Source organism: Capra hircus, chromosome 6, assembly GCF_001704415.2.
Source record: "Capra hircus breed San Clemente chromosome 6, ASM170441v1, whole genome shotgun sequence".
Classification (NCBI taxonomy): domain Eukaryota; kingdom Metazoa; phylum Chordata; class Mammalia; order Artiodactyla; family Bovidae; genus Capra; species Capra hircus.
In genome coordinates this window covers 25,975,284-25,985,738 of record NC_030813.1, presented here as the reverse complement: position 1 = coordinate 25,985,738, position 10,455 = coordinate 25,975,284, and the positions used below count along the sequence as shown (strand labels likewise).

Below are 10,455 nucleotides of genomic sequence, written 5' to 3'. Positions count from 1 at the left end.
TGAAATAAAAGGGAGACTTATTTAATAAAAACAGAAATTAGAGAGTATAAATATATTTTCTTAAAAAAAAAATATATACACTCATTTATATAGTTTCTGATATCCCACTACTTGTGATTATAGTTCACAGTGGTGAAGTGGAGCTAAGAGAAATTAACAGGTATTAAAATTATTTAGCAGCTAATTAAGGAAGAGTAGCTTGTTACTTATTTTAAATTGTGTTACATATATGATGTGTGTTTTAAAGATACATGTATCTTATTACAGTCTACATATCAATAATGATTTTTTTCTGGTAAAAAGATTTTTATTATGGAAAAATTAAAACATATACAACAGTAGAGAGAGCAGTATAATGAAACCCCATATATCTCTCACCCCACCTAAAAAATTATAAACATATAGACAATCTAGTTTAATTTGTGACCCCTTCATTCCCCACTTCCAGCTCTCAGAACTAGTTTTAAACAATATCCAAACATCATATGACTCTCTTCATAAACATATCAACTATCAAGGTTATTCAACATAGGAAATATTGATGTATTTTATAGCTATTTAATATTGAGTATTAACTGTAAATATCTGTTTAAACTCATGGCTATCATTATTCATCATATCAGGTAATGGATTAACAAGACAGGTTCAGATTTAGTCAGCTAGTATTCCAAATTGTTCCTGGTGTTGTCAAAAGAGCAGGACTGTCCGAATGCTGTTAATAATAATAAAACAACAATCAGTATAATTTGCATGGTAAATTTCACCAAAATCCACAAATAATTTTTTTTGTTTGTTCCAAGATTGGGTTTAATATTTCTGTATAGATACCTACTTTGCTAAGCCTAATTTCTTTTATCTTGTCACCCACTTCCATTCATGACATTACTAATATTTCATATGGTGTTAGTAACCTGGGGAAAAATTGGAGACCCTCACTTGACTCTGGGCAAAGTTCTTGTTGCCCACTGGTGTTATAGAGAAGTAGAGCACTCCACTACAGTGGAGACTGTAGTGTGATTTTTGTCTTGGGGTAACTGTTCTTGGCTCTCCTGTAGCTTAGAGAAAATTGGGCATCAAAAAAATTAGTGGTTGATGTGTTAGAATGCTGCTTTCGGAGAATTCAAAGATTTCTACTCCTTCAATATATACAGTCTTCTCCTGGACCTTACTGTTGGAGCTGTGAAATCCCTGGCGTCAGCAGGTTGCCAGCATACATACTGTTTTCACCCAGGACCTGGAGCTACACCTTCCGATGGAAGGAGAACTTCTGTGGCCTTTCTGCACCATAAGTCAGGGTCAGTGTATCTTAAGAGGCCAACTGGGTGCTGTGTTCCCTCCACTACCTTGCTACTATGCAGTTAGTATGGCAGGAGGGTCTAACCGCAATTGTACTTCTTGTTCCTGTATGGTATCAGCATACCTGGATGTATCAGCATCCCTGGGGAGGCCCATCCTCTGCCTTCTCTTTTGCCACCTTTCTAGCTGTGTGGGCAGTCAACTGGTTTTCTTGGTGAGCCGGGGGGAAGCAGGAGACCTCATTCAGGTGGTCTACCCCTTGGCCTCCATTCTCCACTGATTATCAGGCCTACATGGTATAGTGCGGGAGTTTTGCCCAGGTATTGGTAAAGTAGTGCAACATTTTCCATTTGGCTGCTACGTAGTAGTCCTTGTGGATATATGCCATGACTGAGAAAAGAGTGCTGGAGGAGCTATGAATGCCGGTAAGGCTCTAAAGTGAAAGTGAAAGTTGCTCAGTCATGTCCAAGGCTCTGCAACCCCATGGACTGCAGCCTGCCAGGCTCCTCTGTCCATGGAATTCTCCAGGCCACAATACCAGAGTGCATAACTGTTCTCTTCTCCAGGGGATCTTCCCAACCCAGGGGTCAAACCCAGGTCTCCCACATTGCAGGCAGATTCTTAACCATCTGAGTCACTAGAGGAGCCCAGTAAGGCCCTAAATCCTAATCCAACTCCTAATGTGCTGAATACTACTTACAGGGTTATTGAGATGGTACAAGATATTGTGGGGCTTACACACTAAATTACTCTGTGTAGCTTAAAGAATAATGCTTATTTTTCCTGTTATTTTTTTTTTTTTCTCTAGAAAATCTTCACTTTGCAATAGCTAGGAAGTAAAGCAACTTTATATCTGTATAGATTAGTTTCAGGTTAGCTCCTAACCACTGTTACGATCCCAGAAAAAGACTGAGTGAAGTCAAGATATTAGGAAAAGTGTGGACAGGGAGAGACCTTGTAAAAAGGAAGGAAGGAGAGCCCAGAAAGAGCAGCGAGTGGGAAGGGACTCATGAGAAGGAACAGAATGCAGTTTGTCATAAACCGAACTCAAGGATCCCTGGGGGGTGGCTCAGACAGAGCCCACACATTCCACCCCTGTGCTGCTGTCATTCGCTGGACTTCTTTCTTTTGCAGAAAGAGCTCTGCAACTTTAAAATAGAGGTCTAAAAGTAAGGGCTATGACAGATAGTTATGGTCATTGTCAGTGCCCACAGATAATTAGAAACATTTGGGAGAAAGAACTACCTCTACCTAACTCTTAAAACACAACCATGTGTGCAATGTTACCGCTCAATTGTAGGCACGATTTTCTGGCAGAATCGACTGCCTCCTGGAAGAGCAGAGGCCTTTGCCCACCTGTAGAACTTGTCTGACCTTGATGTCTCTCTCATTGAGCTTGTCATTACTCTTGATACAGAAGATGTCTTATGTGGCCAATTCAGTATAGCTCAGGGGTGTCCAGGTCTCTGCCTTTGATGTAGTTTGATGTATTTCTGGTAGTATTCTGGATTCAGATCTTTATCCATAGGCTCCTTCTGTGAGTGTTTTACAGGACTGGACAGCTGCGTGTCCACCGTGAAGGCCTCAGGGTAGAGGTATATGCACTTTCACCCACTTGATATTCAATGACATGCTTGGTAACTGAACCGTAGGGAACTCGGCCATCCAGGTGCTCAAGCTGCTCTGTGATCTTGGGAATTTCTTGTTGCCTCATTTCAGTCAGATACGCACAGCTTGTGTAGACTTTTTACTTTTCCTCCATCAGCTGAGTTTTTGGCGGGAACTCAAATCTCTCATAGTCTTGATCATACCACTGCTTGTGGATATAAGTCTCCCTATCATCCTCTGCCATCAGGGCATCAGAATCCATGCCCCCTCCAAGGCCTAGTTTTCTGACAGGACTTTCTAGACCTTTATTTTGCTGTGAATGTGTGAAAAGCTACATGTCCTCACATTTGCCTACTAGGAACAGCTCCAAGAGGTCTGATGTGATATCATCCAGGTACTGTCTGCACTGAATGCACTTCAGAGGGTGGGTCTTGGAGGACACCACTGTTTTAGTTTGAGCTGTTTTTTCTTTTTCTCAGTTGGGTCTTTGGATGTAGTTTTCCATCTCTTCTCCTCTCTGCTGGCACTTTAATCTTGGACTTCCAGTTTCCAGAATTTTTCATCCTCATCTTTGTAATGAGAAACTTGTGATTTTACTCTTTCAGGTTATTTTTCTTCATGTCTCTGGCAGCTAGAGTCTTTGGGTTGTCTTTTGTGTTTCTTTCCATCTTTCTCATCTCCTTTATCCATTTCAGCCTGAACTTCTGGTTCTGTGTGGCTCCTCCTTAGATTTCTGTTTAGGTATTGGTTCTTTGCTTGACTTCTAAATCTCTTCATGTCTTTGTTCTTCCATTTCCAAGTGTGTTACAGGTTTTACTCTTTCTGGTTCTTCTGCAGCAAGTGGTCTAGCAACTGGTTCTCTGGATGTGACTTTATGTCTTTTTTCCTCTTGGTCCTTTTCTTCTTCATTGACAAAACTGTCCAATTTTGGTCTTTCAATTTCTTCCTCAGGTCTCCTTGTGAAATGAGATGTGATGGTGGTCTGCCTGCTAGTTTGCCTTATAATCCTGGGTGGGCCTAAACTTTGTTTCTCATCAGACTTGCTTTTTCTCAGTATACAAAGTTTAGAAACGAGTTTGGGGGACTCGTTTTCCTCTGCTGTTCTCATTCTGCAGTCTTTACCGCTTGTTTTCTAGACATCCATTCACTTCCCAACTGAAAGCCTGAGCTCTGTTCTCCAAGGACAGATCTTTATATAAAAAGGATTTGATTTTACCCAAGTAGCCCTCCACTGATGATTCTTCTGTATGTAATTTACATAATCACATAACTGCTTCTTTATTTCTGTTTGCAGAAATTCATGCAAGAGATTCAGTTTCTTCTTCACACATTCCTTTTCTGTTAAGCTATCTGAAAGCACAGGGAGTCTGCTCTCAAACTGCAAAGAAAATTATCTTCACCTCACTCAGCAGGGATGATTCCCTTTCTTTTTATTGACGTTCCTTTTGATATGTTGCAGTGAACACATTTGCAAATTAGGAAGTTCATATAGTAGAGATATTTTCTCAGGTTTCTTCCTCAGGAAATATCCTGGGTCTTCACACTGTGGACCTATTTTCTTCTTTTGCAACATTTATTCTCTGCTTCAGATTCCTGTCATTTAACTGTATGGTTTTCCCCTGCCTCTTTTGTGATATATTTTCTTTTTGTTGCCTTTTTGCATTTTCTCTATTCAATACTGTTTCTGGTGTTTTGTCCTTTGCTCCCGTTGACCTGTGCTGTGGTTATTTTAACCAAAATCATTGATCCTAGTCTTGCTCCCCTGTTACTAGGGATCCCATAATTGGGACACTTTTATAAATCAGTTCTTAGGGTCTATGCCAAGAGAGAACAACATATCTGAAATTGTAGATTTGAATTACTTACAGGATACCCATGACAAACCTAGAAAATGAGAAAGTTGGGAGATCCTTGAAGTATTGGACATCTGCCCCCCACTGCTCACATTTTCATGGTTTTCATTTGAATCTGATAATGAAGGGCCTGGAGTGGGCCTTCTATGTCAATTGCAGACCACAGTGATTCCAGATCCAGGGCAATAATGTACCAAAGGAACCTGACATTATAATCTAGAAATCACTCTCTCTCCAGAGTAGTCCCAACTGAGTTAAAAATTGTTTACAAAGGGGAAAATGTGTGTCAGTTTATACCATCACTCTATTTTGGAACAGTGTATGGAAATCAACTCTGAATATTCATTGGAAGGACTGATGATGAAGCTGAAGCTCCAATACTTTGGCTACCTGATGTGAAGAGCTGACTCACTGGAAAAACCCTGATGCTGGGAAAGATTGAGGGCAGGAAGAGAAGTGGGCGACAGAGAGGATGAGATGGTTAGATGGCATCCCTGACTCAGTGGACATAACTTTGAGCAAAGAGAGAGTGAGTTAGTGAAAGAGAGAGAAGATACAGTGAAGGACTGTCTGGGAGATAGTGAAAGACAAGGGAAGCCTAGTGTGGTGCAGTCCATGGAGTCAAAAAGAATCAGACATGACTTAATATACTCCATGTATATTTGGGAGATAGAGTAGGAAGCTTTTCTTTTTTCCAAATGGCCACTATTTAATCTTTTAAGGGTTTTGAGTACTTCTGATAATGTGGAAGTGTCAGAAAAGAAAAACTGGTTAGTTTTCAACATCAAATGAAATTAGAATCATTGTAAAGATTTTTCAGACTGCTCACTCATCTGGTAATTTACCTTTTTCCTTGGTACATTAGGTCAAATGCCTCATTGACTTTGTCAAAAGGTAGGGTATGGGAGACCAATGCATCCAAATCCAATTTTTCATTCTTGTAGTCAGCAGCCAGCTTTGGAACAGAAGTGGTACCTTTCCAACCTGTAATTGCCCAAAATGTCAAATAAACACATGGATCTTGACATGAAGGGATAGTTTAACCAGTGTTTGTCAAATGAACAAAATTTTTAGGTCAGATATGGGTTGTTTCAAATAGATTATCCCTCTGCCATCTTTAATTTTCTTGTGTGTGTATTTTTAATTTATTAAATTTTTTCTTCAAGAGAAAAATTCAAGATTATTTTCTATTTCTAGATAAGGAATTATCTCAGTTTGATCCAAGTCTACCTTTTGTTCCCTTATGTTGGTCTATTTTAATGTAAATTGAATTTCAATTTGCAAATTACAGTTATCCTTCTATAAAAATTCTGTTTACTTTCAAGTAACCAATAGAATAAATAGCTTTCATGTAGTCTTCAGATATGTTCTAGGCACTCAATATTTTAAAAAATAATTTTTCTTTCCTTTCAGTAAACTTCATTATAATAATTTGAGTACTACTGTGAAGAAAAAGAAAATAAAAACTGACCACCAAAGCTTGTTCCAGTTAGAGTGCGGCCCATTAATAGCTCCACTGCAGAAACATTCAATCCATTGTCACCAACGTTTACTCCAATGATAGTGCATACTCCCCAGCCTACTGTTACACTGTCCAGGGCTGCTCTCTGGAAAGTCAAACAAAAAAAGATTAGCTGAGTAGGTAGAAAAGTAGAACATGAACTGCAATGTGGGTGTGTTCAATGCTCCCGGGAAAATTTACACAACTCTGCATTATGACCTTATGGTCATAATATAGACTGAGACTTGCACTTATGTTCTGTTTCAGATAGCACATCCAATAAAATTCTGAACATCATCAAAAATGATATTTAAACAAAACAAAACATATTTTACTCTGTTTAATACCATAGTTACGCTGAACCTATAGTGTATTTCATTGTATGTCAAGAAAAATACACATACATGAAGTTAAGGAAAGATCTATAGACGATATTGTAAACTAGAATCAACAAGTTTTTGACCATCTACAATGGAATGTGCAAAGATATTTGCAATTCCAGAGGCTTAGGATCCAAATTAAGTCATGAAGAGAGAGTGAATAAGTAAATATGAGGCATATACTGTAACTTAATAGATCTCAATGTAGGATAAATTAAAAGAAATGCTATTTAAAACAGAAGACAAAACAGTTAAACAGAAAATGACAGTGGCTGCTGCTCATCAAACATTTCATCTGCTTCCCTATAGTTTTTAGCTCTCCTGCGGTTACATAGAGTCCCATGACTAGTTCTGGGCTACAGGCCAGAGTGATGTGTTCCATTTCCTGGCCAAAATGGAAAAGCCAGTGGGCAACCTGCCAGCTATCCCTTCTGCTCTAACAACCACGAGAACCTCGTGTTAAGATTGTAAAGCCATAAATTAGAACTTCCTTCATTGCTAAGTCACCACGTGGAAAACAGGGACCCAGAGGATTTGCACTGATCTTTGCATGATAGAAGAAAAAATATTGTTATCTTAACCCACTGCAGGTTTGGAGTGAATATGAAATGCCTAGATTGAAAACATAAATAAGTTTAAGAAAAATGTAAACTTGTGGATGGCCATTTCACATAGAAGCCCTGTGGTATAGTTGAACATTTAAAAATCTTTTGAGACTAATATTATAGAAGAAAAGTATAATTTACCCCATATCCTTTGCCATGCATGCTTAGTCACTTCAGTTGTGTCCGACTCTCTGCGACCCCGTGGACCGTGGCCCGCCAGGCTCCTCTGTCCGTGGGATTCTCCAGGCAAGAATACTGGAGTGGGTTGCCATTTCCTTCTCCAGTGATAAAGTGTGAAATGAGTGAAGTGAATAAAGTGAAGTCGCTCAGTTGTGTCCCACTCTTTGTGACCCCATGGATTGTAGCCTACCAGGCTCCTCTGTCCATGGGATTTTCCAGGCAAGGGTACTGGAGTGGGTTGCCATTTTCTTCTCCTTTGCCATAGTACGTAGTCAACTTGATTCTCACTTGTCAAGGTGACTTTTACTTCTACAGAAGTTCCACTAGAAATACTGTTCCTTTTCATCGCCGATCACTATATGAAAGAAGCAGTCTGAAGTATGGTATATTCTCTCCCTCTTCTCTCGCTGTCTCTGTCTGTCTTACTAGGGATGGAAAATGACCTAGAACTTTTAGAATGTGTTTTGAAATCTTTATTTGAATATGTGTTTATTTATAGTTTTGAAAATTTCTAACATTTCTAAATAGCAACTCTTTTACTTTTACACTTCTTGTATGGCAGAAGCATTTTTGTTTAATGCATATTGTGCTGAATAACCCACAAAGAGAGGAAAACAACACAGGCACTGCTTGTTACCTTAAGGGAGCTGCTTAGATTATTCCCATTTTGGGTTTGGCTGTGCTATATGGCTTAGGGATCTTAGTTCTCTGGCCAGGGATTGAACCTGTGCCCTCTGCAGTGACAGTGTGGAGTCTTAACCACTGGACTGCCAAGGAACCCTCCTCTTTATTTTTAAATTTAATGTCTTTCCTATTGCCCTTTTCTCCATTTCTGAGCTTTTCTCCAAGCAGGGAATTGACCTCCATAAATATGACTTAGTTAAATGGGTATTATATGCAAATACAGGGTTTTATTTAGTAGCCTCTGATAAGTTTTGATGAGAATTATTTTTAATTCTCAAAATCTTATAAAATTATCCATTACTGTAAACTTCTAATTGTTTTGTTGGATTTCTTAGGCTGCTTTAGAGCATTAGAAATCATCAGAATGAAGTTCATACCCATTACTGGAATGTCTTCCACAACCTAGAAATTTAGCTTTCCTTTCCCTTGGTGGAAGGGTAGGCAGCTCATTTTTTGTGGTTAAATAAACCCATCTCTTTTTATTTGGATTCTCTAGTGTGATTCTGTTCCATGATTTAAAATACATTTCTTGGTGTAATAAATAAGATAATAATGGAACCTGAAAGATTTAGATCAGTGGTTCTCAGCTTGAGAAACTTGTAAAGAGTATTAGTACCTTGGTCCCCAGTGCATGAGAATATCCTAGGTATGGGTCTATTCGTTGACACTGAAAAACAACTCCCTAGATACTTCTAAAGTATAGCCAGTTTTGAGAATCTCTGTACTAGAAAAATAAGGTTAAATGGGCTGAATTTTAGTGTTTGTGAAACAAGTGAGCTGTGGGAAGTGGAGGAGTGGATGTGGCACATTGCAGTCCTCAGGTTCCAAGGACAATTTAAAAAGTAGGGCCTGAAGCTTTGGATGCAGGGGAGCAGTGCAGGACGAGGAGCCCTCCCTGCATGAATTTCAGTAATAGCATTTATTGAGTCCTTCCCAGGTGGTGCAGTGGTAAAGAATCTGTCTGCCAATGCAGAAAACACAGGTCAGGAAGATCTCCTAGATGAGGAAATTGCAATCCACTCCAGTACACTTGCCTAGGAAATCACATAGACAGAGGAGCCTGGTGGGCTACAGTCTGTGGGGTCACAAAGAGTCAGACAGGACTGAGCAACTGAGCACATATGCGCATATGCTTATTACCGGCCAGAGCCTCTCTCTCTCTTTTTCTTTTCCTTGGAATGCCCTCTTCTGAGGTTTTTATTTATTTATTTTTTAATTTTTATTTTTACTTATTTTACTTTACAATACTGTATTGGTTTTGCCATACATTGACATGAATCCACCTGTTAAGCAGTTGCACCATTTGCAGTGAAACCATTCTGAGCGGCAAGACCCAGGAAGGGCAGCCTATTGCTCTCAGCAGCTCTTCCCAATTTCCATTCTCTCCTGGGGAAGACATGTCAGGTGAGAACTGAGGAGAAGAATTAGCAAAGCCTGCTCCTGGGAGATTGAAGTACAGAAATGCATTCTTTATAGCCTCCCAGTGCCCAGTTGTGTCCGCCTCTTTGCACCCCTGGTATTCAGATGGTAAAGAATCTGCCAGCAGTGTGGAGACCCAGGTTCAATCCCTGGGTTGGGAAGATCCCCTGGAGAAGGGAAAGGTGACCCACTCCAGTATTCTTGCCTGGGAAATTCCATGGACAGAGGATCCTGGTGGGCTACAGTCCATGGGGTCACAAAGAGTCAAACACGACTTAGTGACTAACATACACACACACACTTTGCAACCCTTTTGACTGTAGCCCACCAGGCTCCTCTGTCCATGGGATTTCCCAGGCAAGAATACTGGAGTGGGTTGCCATTTCCTTCTCCAGGGATTACACCCTCGCCTCTTGTGTCTCCTGCATTGGTAGGTGGGTTCTTTACCACTAGTGCCACCTGGAAAGCCTCTCCTTAGAGGAGAGTTTTAGGAGCCAGGCTGAGTGAAGGTGTAAATAAAAAGGAAGAGTGTCATAACTATTAATGTTCACAGTTCTCACTAATGAAATAAGACTCCATATGCAGAAAATTTAGTTGATGATTTCTCTAGTCATCTTGTTAAAAAAACAAAACAAACTCTTCCTAATGTTGTCTTTGAGCAAATATGCATTAGGTGAGTATTTGCTGGAGACTGAGGCTGCGCACTCTGGAGGCTAACTAATCCCTGTGTTGCCTGTTGGCTCTTTATCCCATCTTTTGGAGCAGAACATACAAGACTAGAGGTGTGGGTTTGCAATCATGCAGTTGCTCAGGACCCTACACTTAGAAGGGCCCTCCTTTCCTGTCCTGAGAGGAGAAGAAATCTGAATGAATCAAAATTGTAGTGTTTAGGAAAAAAGGATTTAGATATAATTTTGCAGCTTGTTGAT

General features: G+C 39.8%; 1 protein-coding gene across 1 annotated transcript in view; it reads right to left on the bottom strand.

The window, feature by feature from the left end:
* Positions 294–10,455, bottom strand: part of LOC102176872 (alcohol dehydrogenase 4) — a 39,719-nt gene continuing 29,557 nt past the window's right edge. The window contains exons 7-9 of the mRNA XM_018049290.1: positions 6,229–6,364; positions 5,603–5,741; positions 294–712 (exon numbers count right to left, since the gene is read on the bottom strand). Coding sequence (XP_017904779.1) covers positions 688–712; positions 5,603–5,741; positions 6,229–6,364 — 300 coding nt within the window. The 3' untranslated portion in view covers positions 294–687. The remainder of the gene's footprint in view (positions 713–5,602; positions 5,742–6,228; positions 6,365–10,455) is intronic.